Source organism: Anolis carolinensis, chromosome 1 (genome assembly GCF_035594765.1).
Source record: "Anolis carolinensis isolate JA03-04 chromosome 1, rAnoCar3.1.pri, whole genome shotgun sequence".
Taxonomy (NCBI): domain Eukaryota; kingdom Metazoa; phylum Chordata; class Lepidosauria; order Squamata; family Dactyloidae; genus Anolis; species Anolis carolinensis.
Window position 1 is genome coordinate 25,463,886 of NC_085841.1, and position 16,292 is coordinate 25,480,177.

Genomic DNA, 16,292 nt, shown 5'->3' on the forward strand with positions numbered 1-16,292 from the left:
GATGGACTGGTTGGATCTTCTTGCGGTCCAAGGCACTCTCAGGATTTTCCTCCAGCACCAGAGTTCAAAAGCGTCTCTCTTCCTTTGCTCAGCCTCCCTTATGGTCCAGCTCTCGCATCCATAGGTTACTATGGGGAATACCATTGCTTTGACTATGCGGATCTTCATTGCAAGTATGATTTCTCTGCTCTTCACTATTTTGTCAAGGTTGGCCATTGCTCTCCTCCCAAGAAATAAACGTCTTCTGATTTCCTGGCTGCAGTCTGCATCTGCAGTGATCTTTGCACCTAGAAATATAAAGTCTGTCACTGCCTCCATGTTTCCTCCCTCTATTTGCCATTTATCAATAGGTGTAGTTGCCATGATCTTGGTTTTTTTGACGTTTAACTGCAACCCAGCTTTTGCACTTTCTTCTTTCACCTTGGTGATAAGGCTCCTCAGCTCCTCCTTGCTTTCGGCCATCAGAGTGGTATCATCTGCATAACTAAGGTGGTTAATGTTTCTTCCAGCAATTTTAACTCCGGCCTTGGATTCCTCAAGTCCCGCATGATGTGTTCTGTGTACAAGTTGAATAGGGAGGGTGAAAGTATGCAGCCCTGCCACACTCCTTTCCCAATCTTGAACCAGTCTGTTGTTCCGTGATCTGTTCTTACTGTGGCTACTTGGTCTTTATACAGATTTCTCAGGAGACAGACAAGGTGACTTGGTATCCCCATACCACCAAGAACATGCCATAGTTTGTTATGATCCACACAGTCGAAGGCTTTAGAATAGTCAATAAAGCAGAAGTAGATGTTTTTCTGAAACTCCCTGGCTTCCTCCATTATCCAGCGGATATTGACAATTTGTAGATGCACCCCTAGATTAATGTGCCTCTGTAAATAATCTTGTGGTTATAATCCCGAATGCACTTCTCTGGGAATAAACCCTATTGACCTCAACGGATCCTACTTCAGAATACAGACAGCTAGAGAACTGTTTTCGGAGAAAGAAAGCTGTACTAAATCTGTGAGAAAAGTTTTAATGACCATTTTCATGACTTGACTTCTTGATTAAAAACTCTTATTAGTCACCAAGTCCAAAAGATTCATTATTTCATTAGATAGAAATACAGTAACTCCCATTTATTTATTTCGTGTCAAAAGCATTGCATAAATAAGTATAATACTGATTAAAAATTGAGGGAGCACATGCGTTTAAATAATTTTAGACCAAAAATGGGTAACAGCTATCGCATTGTCTGTAGTTTTAAACAGTTCTGTGCATGAGGCAGGGCATTGTGGGCAAGCATACATATGCGGAGTTGTTTGTTCTGCTCCACAGTCAGATAAGGTGGAAGATTCGTCTAGATCATGCCATTTTGCCAGGTTGTCTTGATCTTCCAACTCCACTTCTGAGTCTGTTCAGGGACTTCCAAGTTGCCCATTCTTGGTTTGCCCCTGGAGAAAGACCCTTGTGGGGAGGCATCATTCAATGCTATGTTCACCTAACATAGTCACTCCATTCATTAGGTTAGACATTTCATGCACATAAATGTGTTGCTACTTTAGGTTTGTCTGCTTGTGACATAATAAACAGCACTACATTACCGTTGATTATATAACATAATTGAAGGCGACGGCCGACAGGAAGCTCTGACATGGGTTGGTCCATGAGGTCATGAAGAGTCTGAAGTGATTGAACGAATAATCTACAATAAATGACATAATATGAATGTGTGTGTTTCCACAATGTACATTTAGCCCCTTGTATCCACAGATTCAAACATCATCGTTGTTGTTACTATTATTATTACAGTAGAGTCATGCTTATCCAACATAAACGGGACGGCAGAATGTTGGATAAGTGAAAATGTTGGATAATAAGGAGGGATTAAGGAAAAGCCTATTTAACATTAAATTACATATGTGGATGTGAATTTTTTGGGTGTCATCTTGCTTGTGAGAAGAACTGGTTGAATTCCTTGTTGTGGTGATACGTTTTGTTTTTAGTTTGTAATTTGTGTAGTTCTTTGGTTTCATTAAAAGATAAGTTATCATCTCTGCAATATGAAAAGAACAGAATATGCTGACATTATGTAAATAAAAGTGATTTGGTCATTACTGTCCTGGAGGGTGACATTTCCCTATTCCCCTTTGGGGCCTCTGGAACTGTAATGAGTCAGATATGGAGAGATGTGGTATAATAAAGCAGAATTAACTCACAGGGGTTTTTTTTTAGGTTCAGTCCCACTTTGTGACCATAGTTTTAATCTCATCTGCTTTCCTACTGCCCTGGGGGTATTTGAGTGCTTAGAATATGGATATTCTAATAATGTAGTGGTTCTCAACCTGAAGTCCCCAGATGTTTTTGGACTACAACTCCCAGAAATCGCAGCCAGTTTACCAGTTGTTAGGATTGTTGGGAGTTGAAGGCCAAAAATATCTTGTGACCCACAGGTTGAGAACCACTGTGATAATGGATAATAGGCTGGACGCTGTGATATCCATAGGGGTCCTGCAACCAAATCTCAGCGGATACCAAAAGCCCACTGTGTTTGGATGAGTAGCAGTTCCATATTTATATATAAGTTGAGATTGATTGAGGAGGAACATAGCTACAAGGGGACCAAAAATGAGGGCATCCATCTCCTAGACCCTCCTTCCCCCTTTTCACTCAGTCCTTACAATGTAGTAGCTTAAGTTTTGGCCTCCGATGCAAAGGTACCAAAAGAATGCAAACAAACAAATAGGTGTGAACAATATTTAGTGTCTCTGCCATATTAGAAATTTGGGGATTGAAGGAAAATTTCATTGCAAAACAGAGCACTGACTCTGCACTCCTATTTTGTGGCATTGCTCTTATTTTTTCCCTTTCCCGTGCCTGTCAAACTGAAATAGTTGGAGGGTATACTCTCATTGCTTCTTCAGGTCATATGACCTTGCCAAGTCAAAGGATTGCAGTGTCCCCTCTCTAAGAGCAACACAAAAAAGATTAGCCCAGCTTAATAAACAATATAGAAATTTCAAATATGCTTCTAGTTTCTTTGCCATTGTGTTCTTTTGTCCCACCAGTTCCACTCTGATTCCTGGGATTTGAAGACTGAATGGCTGCAGTAAAAGAAAACATACACTCAGTTTCTACTATGTTGTGGTATCTGTGTGAATTGTGCCTGACACCGCCTTGAACTCATCGAAACATGGAAATAAGAATCAACAATCAAGGAAAATGAATATTTTGTCATCATGCATTTTAGAACGAAATATTTTCTTCGTGTTCTGAAGCCCAGTATTAGTCCCTTCAACAACTGTCCCAAATGTTTCCTCTCTCTAGTTCAAAGACCTTTTTGTCAAAGAGAGCTACAAGTGTGTTGGTTTCCAAAGTGCTTTAGAAATACTTATATTGTTCCTGGTTTCCAAGGAGGCATTCAGCCCAGGAGATTCTTTTCCTATAAGGTAAATCTGTTTAAATAAATATTTCAAGTCAGTAACCATCCTAATCCTTGCACAATAAAATAATGCTACAGTCTTTCAAATATCAGTGAGACACTGAACCTAGCAGTTCAGTAATACTGAAAGTGTGTTTTCACTAACGTTTGTAAGATTATGAAACTGTTAAAGCCTTCACTTTCTGTTCTGGCTGAACATTTAATTACTTTTGTCCCAAATGTAACAATTCCTTTATAAATCTAATTACTAACTAGAAGTTTAAGTAACAGGCTCCAGAAGAAGATAATCATTAGCGGTATATTTACAATTCCATATTAGGCATCTTTTAAGCCCTGTAGAAACCAAATCTAATTCATACTGCAATATATAGGTTTTGACAGACCCTTACATAATTTTCTGAGTAAACCCTATGGAATTATGATGGGAACATGTAGGATTACAGGATTACAGGCAAAGGCATGCTTTAATAAAGTGCAGGCGGTCCCCAAGTTACGAACAAGATAGGCTCTGTGGGTTTGTTCTTTAGTTGAATTTGTAAGCAAGTCAGAACAGGTACAGTCTTTAAGTGTAACTCCAGCCATATATATGTGTGTGTGTGTGTGTGTGTGTGGGTGTGTGTATAAGCTTTGGATAGCATAGGGTTTTGCTGTCGGCGTCCCTATTCAAAAGTTTTCACCTCATTTTCTGTCCCTGTGATTATTGGATATTGGACAAATCGGCTTGTTGTGAAAACAAGGATTGGCGAGGAAGCTTCAGTAGAGACACCTTTCCCGCATAACAACTCTTTCAGGAGTGATTTTTCCTTCCACTGGGGTAGATTTTCTTACTTCCCATTGTCTCACCCCTGTAACTTATTTTTTATCAGTACATTGTTATCAATTATTTTGATTGTGTCTTGTTTTTATTGTAAACTGTTTCTGCATTTTATAAAAAAAAACCAGCAAAAAATAATAGGAATGCATTATGATGCTTTCAAGAAAGGATTTAGGTTCTTCTTGAGATAAATTAACACATATATTCATGCCTAATCTAAGAACTAACATTAGATCAGTTTGTGAGTGATGAGAAGGCAATACAATGCCAGGCACTTAGTATTATGTTTCAAGGATTTTGGTACCATTGCAGCATCTTGATACACTCTCCTTAGTCATGTTATCATTGCATCATATATTTGGTGTGGAGTTTGATAGCAAACAATAGTGAATCAAGTCATGCCCATTACAGTTGCCATGCTGTACCAAAACTCTTAATAAATTGGACAGGGCTTCCTGGGTTGGTTGGCTACACCTAGAAATTACAAACCGGTGATGTCATATACTTATAGCTATACTTGCACATAATTTATTACTTTATTTATTTCATTAATGTTCTATCTTGCCTTCCCCCCATAGGTAGTTCAAAGCAGCTTACATCATAAATTAAAATCAAATAGCTAGAACAATGTACAGTGGAACCTCTACTTAACATCATCACAACTTAAAAGTATTTTAAAAGTGTCACTCAACCCGGTTTTCACTTCGACTTAAGAGCAGCGATTTGAGTCAAGAGCTAGTTCTAAAGGGAGCTCTAGTGCGCAAGTACAAGACATTTGGATTTCAAGGGAGCAGCCTCCGTGCCTCTTGCTCTTGTCCGCGATCAGAGATTGCTGTCTGCTTTGCACTTGTCTGCTTTGAGGAACTTTCCCTTAGTTCATTTTGTGTGGCTTTTATTCCTGGTATATTTGGCCTCAAGAAGAGTGGGAGGGGGAGAGAGCAAGAATCATAGAATCATAGAATAGTAGAGTTGGAAGAGACCACATGGGCCATCTAGTCCAACCCCCTGCTAAGAAGCAGGAAATCGCATTCAAAGCACCCCCGACAGATGGCCATCCAGCCTCTGCTTAAAAGCCTCCAAGGAAGGAGCCTCCACCACGGCCCCGGGGAGAGAGTTCCACTGTCGAACAGCTCTCACAGTGAGGAAGTTCTTCCTGATGTTCAGGTGGAATCTCCTTTCCTGTAGTTTGAAGCCATTGTTCCGTGTCCTAGTCTGCAGGGCAGCAGAAAACAAGCTTGCTCCCTCTTCCCTATGACTTCCCTTCACGTATTTGTACATGGCTATCATGTCTCCTCTCAGCCTTCTCTTCTGCAGGCTAAACATGCCCAGCTCTTTAAGCCGCTCCTCATAGGGCTTGTTCTCCAGAGAGGGAGGGAGGCTGGAATGAGTACAGTATGAAGAAAATGATGCTTCTGCCTCTTCACATTTTTGCTGTTTGCTTCTTTGCCACAACTTTGTGCTTCTACCACTTTAAAGTTGATCTTTTTTTTTTGCATGTGAATGTGCATTTATACATTATTTGTTATTTATAAGTACATTTATAAAGTGCATTTTCTTATTTAAAAACATTTACACAAATGATTATCCACAGCCAGAAGGGACAGAGATTTTCATCTATGCTGACAATCGTGTCATCACCGCTGAAGCAAGGAGCTTCAAAATGGTTAAACAGAAGCTCTCTGAAGCTTTAGGTCAGTGGTTCTCAACCTGGGGTCCCCAGATGTTTTTGGCCTACAACTCCCAGAAATCCCAGCCAGTTTACCAGCTGTTAAGATTTCTGTGAGTTGAAGGCCAAAAATATCTGGGGACCCCAGGTTGAGAACCAGTGCTTTAGGTGCTCTTCCTAATTTTACCAGCTGATTCCTAATCCATCTAAAATACAGCCGTGTCCTTTTCATCTTAAGAACAGACAAGCATCTCAAGCTTGAAGATGACCTTGGGAGGAATCCCACTGAAGCATTGCGACACACCAAAATAACTAGGAGTTGCTCTGGACCATGCTCTGACTTACAAGAAGCACTACTTGAATATCAAGTAAAAAGTGGGTGCTAGAAATAATATTGTACGAAAACTAACTGGCACAACCTGAGGATCACAACCAGACACAGTGAAGACATCTGCCCTTGCACTTTGCTACTCAGCTGCTGAATACGCATGTTCAGTGTGGAACACATCTCACCACATTATCACAGGATGTCTGCACCCCACACCACTGGAGAAATTATACTGTTTTGCCAGTATTGCACCACCTGACATAGATCAGGAAGTAGCAGCCCGTAATGAAAGGATCAAGGCGTTGATATCCCCGGCCCATCCTCTGTTCGGATATTGGCCAGCAAGCCAATGCCTTAAATCAAGAAAAAGCCTTTGAAAACCTCACCAAGCAAGAGTTCAAAAGTGGCAGGCTAAGACTCAGAACCTCGATCCATGGCTGATACCAGATGAGAAACCCCCTCTTGGGCACACAGAAGACTGGGTGACTTGGAAGACGCTGAACAGACTGTGCTCTGGCACCATGAGCTGCAGATCTAACCTTAAGAAATGGGGCTACAAAGTGGAGTCCATGACATGTGAGTGTGGAGAAAAACAAACCACAGACCACTTACTACAATGCAGTCTGAGCCCTGCCACTTGCACAATGGAGGACCTTCTTACAGCGACAGAGGCACTTGAAGTGGCCAGCTTCTGGTCAAAGGAAATTAGTATAATGCCAAGGTTTTAACTTTGTGGGTTTTATACATTATAACTGTGTTCTCAACTTGCTTCTGACACAATAAATACATAAAATTTAAAAATGTGTAACAAAAAAGAGGGTTCAGGTGATGGAACAGATTAATAGCATTTTAATGGTAAATTTGCTTTGAGATAAGTGTGTTTTGAGTAAAGACTTCAGTCACAGAACAAATTAAATTTTTAAGTATGATATCACTGTATAGGACAAAAAGTTTGAAAAGCATTAAATAACTAATTCAGTTTAAAAATCATTTAAAATTGTTAAGAATATATTCCACAAATATTAAAAATGAAGCATTGCCCATCGAGTATACTTCTACACCAACCAGAAGATAAAAAACTTACTTAAATGAAAAGGTCATTTCCAGCAAAATGAGAATAATGGGGGCTTGCGGGAAGTTCTGTGGCCTAGGAGTAGCCACCAAGAAGGTTCTCTACTGTGTCCTCATCAAATGAGGGTAATGGGGCATTGGGTGCACCTACACTGTAGAATGCAGTATGTCTCCACTTTAACTGCAATGGCTCAATGCTATGCAATCGTGGGAGTTGTAATTTTATAAGGTATTTCGTATTTTCTGCCAAAGAGTACTGGTTCCTTGCTGAACCACAGCTCCCAGGATTCCATAGCTTTGAGCCATGGCAGTTAATGCTATGTCATAGCATTCATTCTGCATTTATTGGCCATTTAATATTTTAATAACTATTTTAATGATGTTTATGTGTGTTTTATATAATTTATGCTTAATGTTTTATACAAAATGAAGGGTAATAATAATAATAATAATAATAACTTTATTTTTATACCCCACCACCATCTCCCCGGAGGGACTCGAGGCTGCTTACATGGGGCCAAGCCCAAACATAACAGACATAGTGAAACACATCGAGTAAAACAAGTCAATAAAAAGATATCAGTTAAATAAATCAATAAAACATGGACTGAATAAAAACATGAAAAACGTTATTTTTTAATTAATTGTTTTAGGTTATGTTATATTTAATTTTTGTTCAATCTTGTTGTAGTTGTTTTCTTTTGATATTTCATTAATTTGTTTTTGTATATTTATGAATGTGTTCGGCATTGAATGTTTGCCTTTTGCTGTTGTTGTTGTTTTTGGTTTTTTTGGAATCTGCCCTGAGTCCCCTTGGGAAGAGAATGTGGGATTAAGATAAAGTTTTATTATTATTACTGCTATTGTTATTATTGACACAAAGACACAGTATGACACAGCAAATGAGATATATATGCTGGATTTCATATCACAAAATCACAAGTTGAACACTTCCCAAGTATTTAGGACTGTGATGTATTTTCGGATGATGCTTGCAGATCCCAGTAAGGTAGCTTTTTGCAGTTGACAGATCTTAATTTTGTCAATGTTTATTGTTTCCAAATGCAAGCTGAGATCTTTTGGCATGGCACCCAGTGTGCCGATTACCACTGGGACCACCTGTACTGTTTTATGCCAAAGCCTTTGCAGTTTGATTTTGAGGTCCTGATAACGGCTTAGTATTATTATTATTATTATCATCAACACAACGACGTTGTATGGCACAGCAAACAAGATAGATATGCTGGATTTCGTTTCGCAAAACCACAAGTCGAACACTTCCCAAGTGTCTAGGACTGTGTGATGTATTTTCTGATGATGTGTGCAGATCCCAGTAGGGTGGCCTTTTGCAGTTGGCAGATGGTGATTTTGTCAATGTTTATTGTTTCCAAATGCCGGCTGAGATCTTTTGGCACGGCACCCAGTGTGCCCATCACCACCGGGACCACCTGCACTGGTTTCTGCCAGAGTCTTTGAAGTTCAATCTTGAGGTCCTGATAGCGGCTGAGTTTTTCCTGTTGTTTTTCATCTATGCGACTGTCACCTGGGATGGCAACATCAATGATCCAAACCTTGTTCTTTTCCACAACTGTGATGTCTGGTGTGTTGTGTTCCAGAACTTTGTCAGTCTGGATTCGGAAGTCCCATAGTATCTTTGCGTGCTCATTTTCCAATACTTTTGCAGGTTTGTGATCCCACCAGTTCTTTGCTGCTGGGAGGTGGTACTTGAGGCATAAGTTCCAATGAATCATTTGGGCCACATAGTTGTGCCTCTGTTTGTAGTCTGTCTGTGCAATTTTCTTACAGCAGCTGAGGATATGATCAATGGTTTCGTCGGTTTCCTTGCACAGTCTGCATTTTGGGTCATCAGCTGATTTTTCAATCTTGGCCTTAATTGCATTTGTTCTGATGGTTTGCTCCTGGGCTGCAAGGATCAGGCCTTCTGTCTCCTTCTTCAGTGTCCCATTCGTGAGCCAGAGCCAGGTCTTCTCCTTATCAGCTTTTCCTTCAATTTTGTCAAGGAACTCTCCATGCAATGTTTTGTTGTGCCAGCTGTCAGCTCTAGTTTGTAGTGCGGTTTTCTTGTACTGGTTTTTTGTCTGCTGTGTTTTGAGGAGTTTCTGATTTTTGACTTCAATCAAAGCAGGTTCTTCACTTTGCTTGACATATTCTGCCAGGGCATGTTCTTCTTCTTTGACTGCTTGTTTTACTTGTAAGAGTCCTCTGCCCCCTGATCTTCTAGGCAGATATAGCCGGTCAACATCACTGCGAGGGTGCAGGGAATGATGAATGGTCATGAGTTTTCTTGTTTTTCTGTCCAAATTGTCCAGTTCCGCCTGTGTCCAATTTATAATGCCAGCAGTATATCTTATGACAGGTATGGCCCAGGTGTTTATGGCCTTGATGGTGTTACCTCCATTGAGCTTGCTTTTGAGAATTTTTCTGACCCTTTGTGTGTATTCTTTGCTGACCACAGTTTTCACATGTTCATGCTTGATGTTGTCCAGCTGTAGTATGCCCAGATATTTATAGGCCCCTGGCTGGTGACACTTTATTGTTTGGCCATTGGGCATATTGATGCCCTCACTTTCAATGATTTTTCCCTTCTTCAATGCCACTGTCGAACATTTGTCCAAACCAAAATCCATGTTGATATCAGTGCTAAAAATTCGGACAGTGTTGGTCAGAGACTGGATTTCAGTTTCCGTTTTCCCATATAGCTTCAGGTCATCCATGTATATCAAATGTGAAATTTTGTGAGAATTCTTAGATGTTTGATAGCCGAGATTTGTTTTTTGTAAGATTGTTGACAGAGGGATCATGGCGATAATGAAAAGCAGAGGGGCAATGAGTCTCCCTGGAAAATTCCTCTCCTGATGTTGACAACTCCATAGCTTTCATTTCCAACAAACAGTTCAGTTTTCCAGTGCTCCATCATGTTTTCAATGAAGGTGCCAACGGTTTTACAAATCCCGATGGCATCCAGGCACTTGATGATCCAGCTGTGTGGGAGTGCATCAAAGGCCTTTTTGTAGTCAATCCACGTCATGTGAAGATTAGCTTTTCGGCTCTTACAGTTCTCCAGAATCATTTTGTCAATCAATAACTGGTCTTTTGTGCCCCTGCTTTTCCGTTTGTTGCCTTTCTGTTCATCTGGCAAGATGTTTTTTTCTTCAAGATAGTCTTGAATTCTGTCAGCTATGATGCCAGTCAGTAGTTTAAACATAGTGGGCAGACATGTTATTGGCCTGTAGTTTCCTGGTGCTGCTCCTTTTGCTGGATCCTTTTGTATCAGGTATGTTCTTCCAGTTGTTAGCCATTCACTGATACTTCCTTTCTGCAGCATCTCATTGAATTGTTGGGCCATTTTTCCATGTAAACTAATTAGATGTTTGAGCCAAAATCCATGAAGTTGATCACTACCAGGCGATGTCCAGTTCTTGACTTTTTGCACTCGTTTGCTGATCATTTCAGTTGTTATTTCCATCTTTTCCATTTTGTTCTGTGAGAATTTTCCTTCAAACTCCTTTATCCACCCAGCGTTTTTGTTGCAGTTCTTATTATTTTCCCAAAGCTCTTTCCAGAACTTCGTTGTTGCAGTTTTCTCTGGCTTTATGGTTACTGTGTCTGTTTTTTGGTTCAGACTCTGGTAGAACCGTCTTTGGTCTGATTGAAACAGTTGATTTTGTCTGTACTAGATGATTCTGGCTTCATACCTTTCAATTTTTCTGGCTGTTGGTGTAATTTGTTCTTTCACAATTTCCAAAGCTTCTTCAATTTTTCTGGTGTTCAGCCAGTACTTTCGGATCAGGTATTGCTTGATTTTGTCATTCTTCAGTTTCCTCTCTTTCATATTTTTCAGGTTACTTGCATCTGATCTAAGTTTCTTGATTTTCAACTCTACCACTTTGGTTTTCCAGTCGATTTTCTTTGGGGCTGCCTTGGTTGTAGGAGCCCAAGTTCTTCTGTTACTATCACTGCTGCACTGTAGGCAAACTGGTTTGTTTGTTCAATTGATGTTATTTGGACAGTGGAGAGTACTGCATTCACATCTTTCATGAGAGGCGCCAGGTGTCTCTTGGGCACTGTTTTTAGAGTTGGGAGCCGCTGTCTTATTGCATTTGCTGCAGCATGAGCCATGATCTTATCCTTGAGCTCTTGTTGTCTTGCTGTCAAGGTTCCTGGTGGTTCAGCAGATGTTTCAAGTGCTGGTTCTTCAAATTCTTGCAAAAGCTCCACACTTCCTTCTGGTTCAATCTGTTCCACCATTCCAAGTGTTGCTGGAGTCTCTGCTGCTGTCTGTGCTGTGGTCTGATGGTAATCTACTTTGCAAATTTTCTGGATTTCTTCGAGTTCAACTTCACTGAACACTTTGTTTCTGATTATGAATCTTCGTTGGTCAGCCAGTCGGGGTTCTGTTATCTGTGAGTCAGGGTACTCTTGTTTCCACAGTTGATACATCCTTTTTTGGTAGCAACGCCTTTGAGGTTCAGATTTGCAGTAGCATTTCATAATTGTGCGGTTTTCTGGCATTGTATATTTTTGCCGCTTCTGTGACTGTTCATTTGGGTTTTGATGATTCCGTAGCCCACTTGTCGATGGATGTCCAGAATCAGCAGCATCCACCGCGGTCCTTTTTATCCTGGGCGACGACCGAGCCAGTATAGACTTCGTTTGGGTTTGATTCTCCATAATGCTAATGGGTTAGGTGCTCTTGGTTGTGCTCCTCAGCTGAGGCCTCTCTGGCTTGGTTGGACCTGCCGGTAGTTACACTACCGCCAGCACAGCCCTCAGTCATCATTGGAGCAGCTAAGCCCCCCACCACGTCAAGGTGGCACCTGCGGGGGGGATTATTATTATTATTATTATTATTATTATTATTATTATTATTACAGTGTAAGTGTGCACCAAGAGAAAACTCTCTCTTGAAGATCTGGTTTATATGAAAAGACAAAGTTTTCAGGTAGTCTGGGTCAAAGCTGTTTAGGGCTTGATGGGTCATAACTCAAACTTCGAATTGTGACTAAAATACATTGGCAGCCAGTGAAGCTGTTAGAACCACTGGCTTTAATGCTCCCTTATAACCAGCTGCGGTCAGCAGCCCAGCCACAGCAATTTAGACCTACTGAAGTTTCCAGACAATTTTGAAAGGCAGCCTCCTGTGATACAGTAACCCAAACAGGATGTAATTTCATTATCACCGTTCACCCATGGCTTAGACTACTCACAGTACTGTGTGAGCACCATATTGAAAAAGCATTGGAGTTCAGTGGTTTCCAGGTGTGGAAAGGAAAGCCGGGCATCTCCTCCCAGCAAACAATGTTTCATGGTATTTTCCTCCCTGTTGGTGAAGGATGCACTGTTTTCCTTTAGCTACATGAAGAAAAAATCGAATGTATTCCCTTCTATTGGCGACAGATGCTGCTGCTGTCTTGAGGCAGTTACTTTAGGGTACACCTTACAAACACATATTGAATTAATCGTTATCTTTGATCTTTTGTACAAGCTGTGCAAGGCCATAAATAGTCTTGATCAGAGTTTCCACTTATATAGATGATAAACATAGATACGGTAGGTAGAGAGATAGATAGGTAGGTAGATAACAACAACAACAACACCAAGAAGAAGAAGAAAGACACAGACTGGATGTATCCTGCCATATAATGCAGTTTAAATCAGCATTATATGGTCAGTGTAGACCCATATAATGCAATTCAGTGCAGTTAAACTGCATTATATGAGTTTACCTGACCATATAATACAGATTCAAACTGCATTATATAGCAGTATATATCCAGCCTGGATGGATATATCTCTGTACCAAAAAGGGAAACGCTACCGAATGAAAAAGTGAAAAGTAGAGACATCACACTGGCAACAAAGGTCTGCATAGTTAAAGCAATGGTATTCCCCATAGTAACCTATGGTTACGAGAGCTGGACCATAAGGAAGGCTGAGCGAAGGAAGATCGATGCTTTTGAACTTTGGTGCTGGGGGAAAATCCTGGAAGTAATGCTCGGCTGCTCACTGGAGGGAAGGCTATGAGAGGCAAAGATGAAGTATTTTGGCCACATAATGAGAATACAGGAAAGCTTGGAGAAGATAATCATGCTGGGGAAAATGGAAGGGAAAAGGAAGAGGGGCCGACCACGTGCAAGATGGATGGATGGTATCCTTGAATGGACTGGCTTGACCTTGAAGGAGCTGGGGGTGGCAACGGCCGACAGGAAGCTCTGGCGTGGACTGGTCCATGAAGTCACAAAGCGTCTGAAGTGATTGAATGAATAAACAACAAAAACATCCAGCCGGAACAGTCTTATAACCATAGAAAATGCAAGAAGTGGGGGAATAACTCTTTTTCACTCTGCTAGAATCCTGACAGAAATACTTCTCTGAAAAATGTACTTTTAATTCAAGAGAATTGATCCTAATTAAACATTTCCATGAAATAAATAGCTACCCACAGTGTTAATGTTCTTAATAGAGCTTGAAAATGTTCCCTTTTTTTGGTCACTGGCCATTTTAATTGGAGTTTTAATAATAATAAAAAGGGGGGGGGGCTGCCTAGCATATGATAGATGAATATTCTTGGCCAAATTGGAGACAAGCCACTTCTGCTTCATGTGGTTTCACATTACAGGAGAAACATTACATGCTGTACTCATTAGTACTTAACATTTTTGTGCCCTGTTTTGTACCAGGATCTTCTGAAGTCGGAACAGGCAAACTGGAAGGCTTGTTCAGCAAATTACACAGATTTGACAGAGAGAATTAAACGAAGATTAGAAGCTCATTATGAGAAGTACTCAACCAGTTTGCACAGCCTGGTGGTAAGGAAGAAAATAGATTCAGACATTAATTAAAGATGCAATGGCATTATAAAAGCTTAATAACTTCCTAGATTGTTATCATTAAATTGATCCTAAAAATAATTTGAACAGTATTCGGAGGCTGATCTGACAAGGCTTGATTTGATAATAACGTTTAACTTCTCTAAAACGCTTCAGAGTCTTGAAAGCACTTCCAAGTGTATCATAACCTCTTCTTTGTTACAAAAAACATTATTACCTCCATTTTGTGTATGCAAAGACTGTGACTTAGAGGGAGGATGATTTGCCTAAACTCACTTAATAATTGAGGAAGTAGAATTTGAACTGGAGAAACCCGGGTTTGTTGCTTAGGCCCCTTCTACATTGCCATATAAAATCCAGATTATCTGCTTTGAACTGGATATGGCAATGTAGACTCATATATTCCAGTTCAAAGCAGATAATGTGGATTATCTGCTTTGATAATATGGATTATATGGCAGTGTAGAAGGGGCTTTAGGGCCCTTCTACACAGCTATATAACCCAGAAAATCAAGGCAGAAAATTACACAATGTTTACTTTGTACTGGGTTATCTGAGTACACACTACCATATATCCCAGTTCAGAGCAGAAAATGTGGGATTTTATTCAGCTGTGTGGAAGGGGTCCTAGTCTCTCACACTGCATTCTTATGCATCTCTTTCAGAAATCCCTTTCAGTGGAGATTACTCCTAGGTAAGCAGGTACAGGAGTGCAGTCTTTGCCACTACGATACTTTGTCTCTCAGTAGCTTTCCCATCCTGACTGATAAAGATTCATATAAAAGTCTGAGATACAGGCCCATCATTCAAATTTCTCCAAGTTACTACTAAAACAATGTTTTACAATATATCTGAAAGAGTCAGTTTATGTGTTGCAGTCTTGTACATTTATATCTTTAAAAGCACTAGTTATATAAAGATACTTTGACTTTTGAATTAAATTTGCAGAAATTGCAACAAGCCAAGGATAAAAAGTTCCCTTTGGAGTGAAAAGGGTGTGATATAATAATAATAATAATAATAATAATAATAATAATAATAATAATAATAATAATAATAATAGAAATCATGGTAGTAAGAGAGAAAAATTGAAGAAGTGGTATAACAAAGGGTTAATCAGGGCTATCCCTGCCAAATCAAGACAGTTGGAGAACATAGAAGACCGTCATGTTGCCAGATGCCTTTGTGGCTGAATGTGACCACATCTGATTATTTTAAGAGTACTTAGAGCTTTTTACTTTATAATGTTGATAGTTGACACAATAATGGATCTTATTTGTTTGCTCTAATGTGATGATGTTTTTGTTTCTTGTGCCTTGTGCATTCCACAAAACTTAAGGAAGTTCCATTTGTTGCATTTGTGCTTCTGAAAACATATATATTTTGATGCATATTGACTGCTGATGACTTAATTTTGTGAATTTAAGTTGTATTCATGTCTACTTTGATTTCGATCAGGTTAAGCTTGGAGAGTATGTTTACTTTGAAGAAAATGGCTGCATATTTCGTTCAAAAGTGGGAGAAATAGGTATGAATGTCTCTCATCATAAGACCTAGAGATTCTTAGAGAGGTCTTCCCTCATCTAAGAAGCATCATATGAGTTGTAAGAGACTACAAGGACCATCTAGTCTAATTCCCTGCCATTCTGGGGATACTCAAGCTGAAGATCCTATATTGAGCCAAAGGATCCCATAGATCATTGCACTCAATAGCCCATGGGACCCCTTTCCAGCTCTATGATCCTATGAAGACTGTTTGCAATGCTCTGGATCCAAACACTTATTTTTACCTAAGAAGGAGATCACCTGTAGTTTGATGATGCAGTAGGTGAAATCCCCTTGCCTCATGAATTTCACTCCCTTGTAAATGAGAGGTCAGTTTTCAAAATTCAAGCTTGTAATAACCAGGTATTAATAACCAGAACACTCTTCATAATATCCATGTCTGTTTTGGCATTTTTATGAAGCCTCAGAGTGATAACAGGAACAGGAGATATTTCCTACCGTCTGGACATTAAGTAAACGGGGGGAAAGAAGAACTAATAAATGAGTGCTAAGTAGCAGAGGGTAGCATATGTGTGAGAATTCAGAGTTAGTTCTGAAAAAGTTGAAAGACCTCTCACAAATATTATTCA

The 16,292-nt window shown here is 39.9% G+C and overlaps 1 protein-coding gene across 4 annotated transcripts in view; it reads left to right on the forward strand.

Annotated features, from left to right (window-relative positions):
• The window catches only part of prepl (prolyl endopeptidase like), a 43,887-nt gene that overhangs the window by 1,015 nt on the left and 26,580 nt on the right, over positions 1 to 16,292 (forward strand). For all 4 annotated transcript variants that reach the window (XM_008115718.3, XM_008115719.3, XM_008115720.3 and 1 more), the window contains exons 2-4: positions 3,054 to 3,434; positions 14,008 to 14,136; positions 15,616 to 15,685. In XM_008115718.3, the coding sequence (XP_008113925.1) occupies positions 3,225 to 3,434; positions 14,008 to 14,136; positions 15,616 to 15,685 (409 nt within the window). In that variant the 5' untranslated portion in view covers positions 3,054 to 3,224. The remainder of the gene's footprint in view (positions 1 to 3,053; positions 3,435 to 14,007; positions 14,137 to 15,615; positions 15,686 to 16,292) is intronic.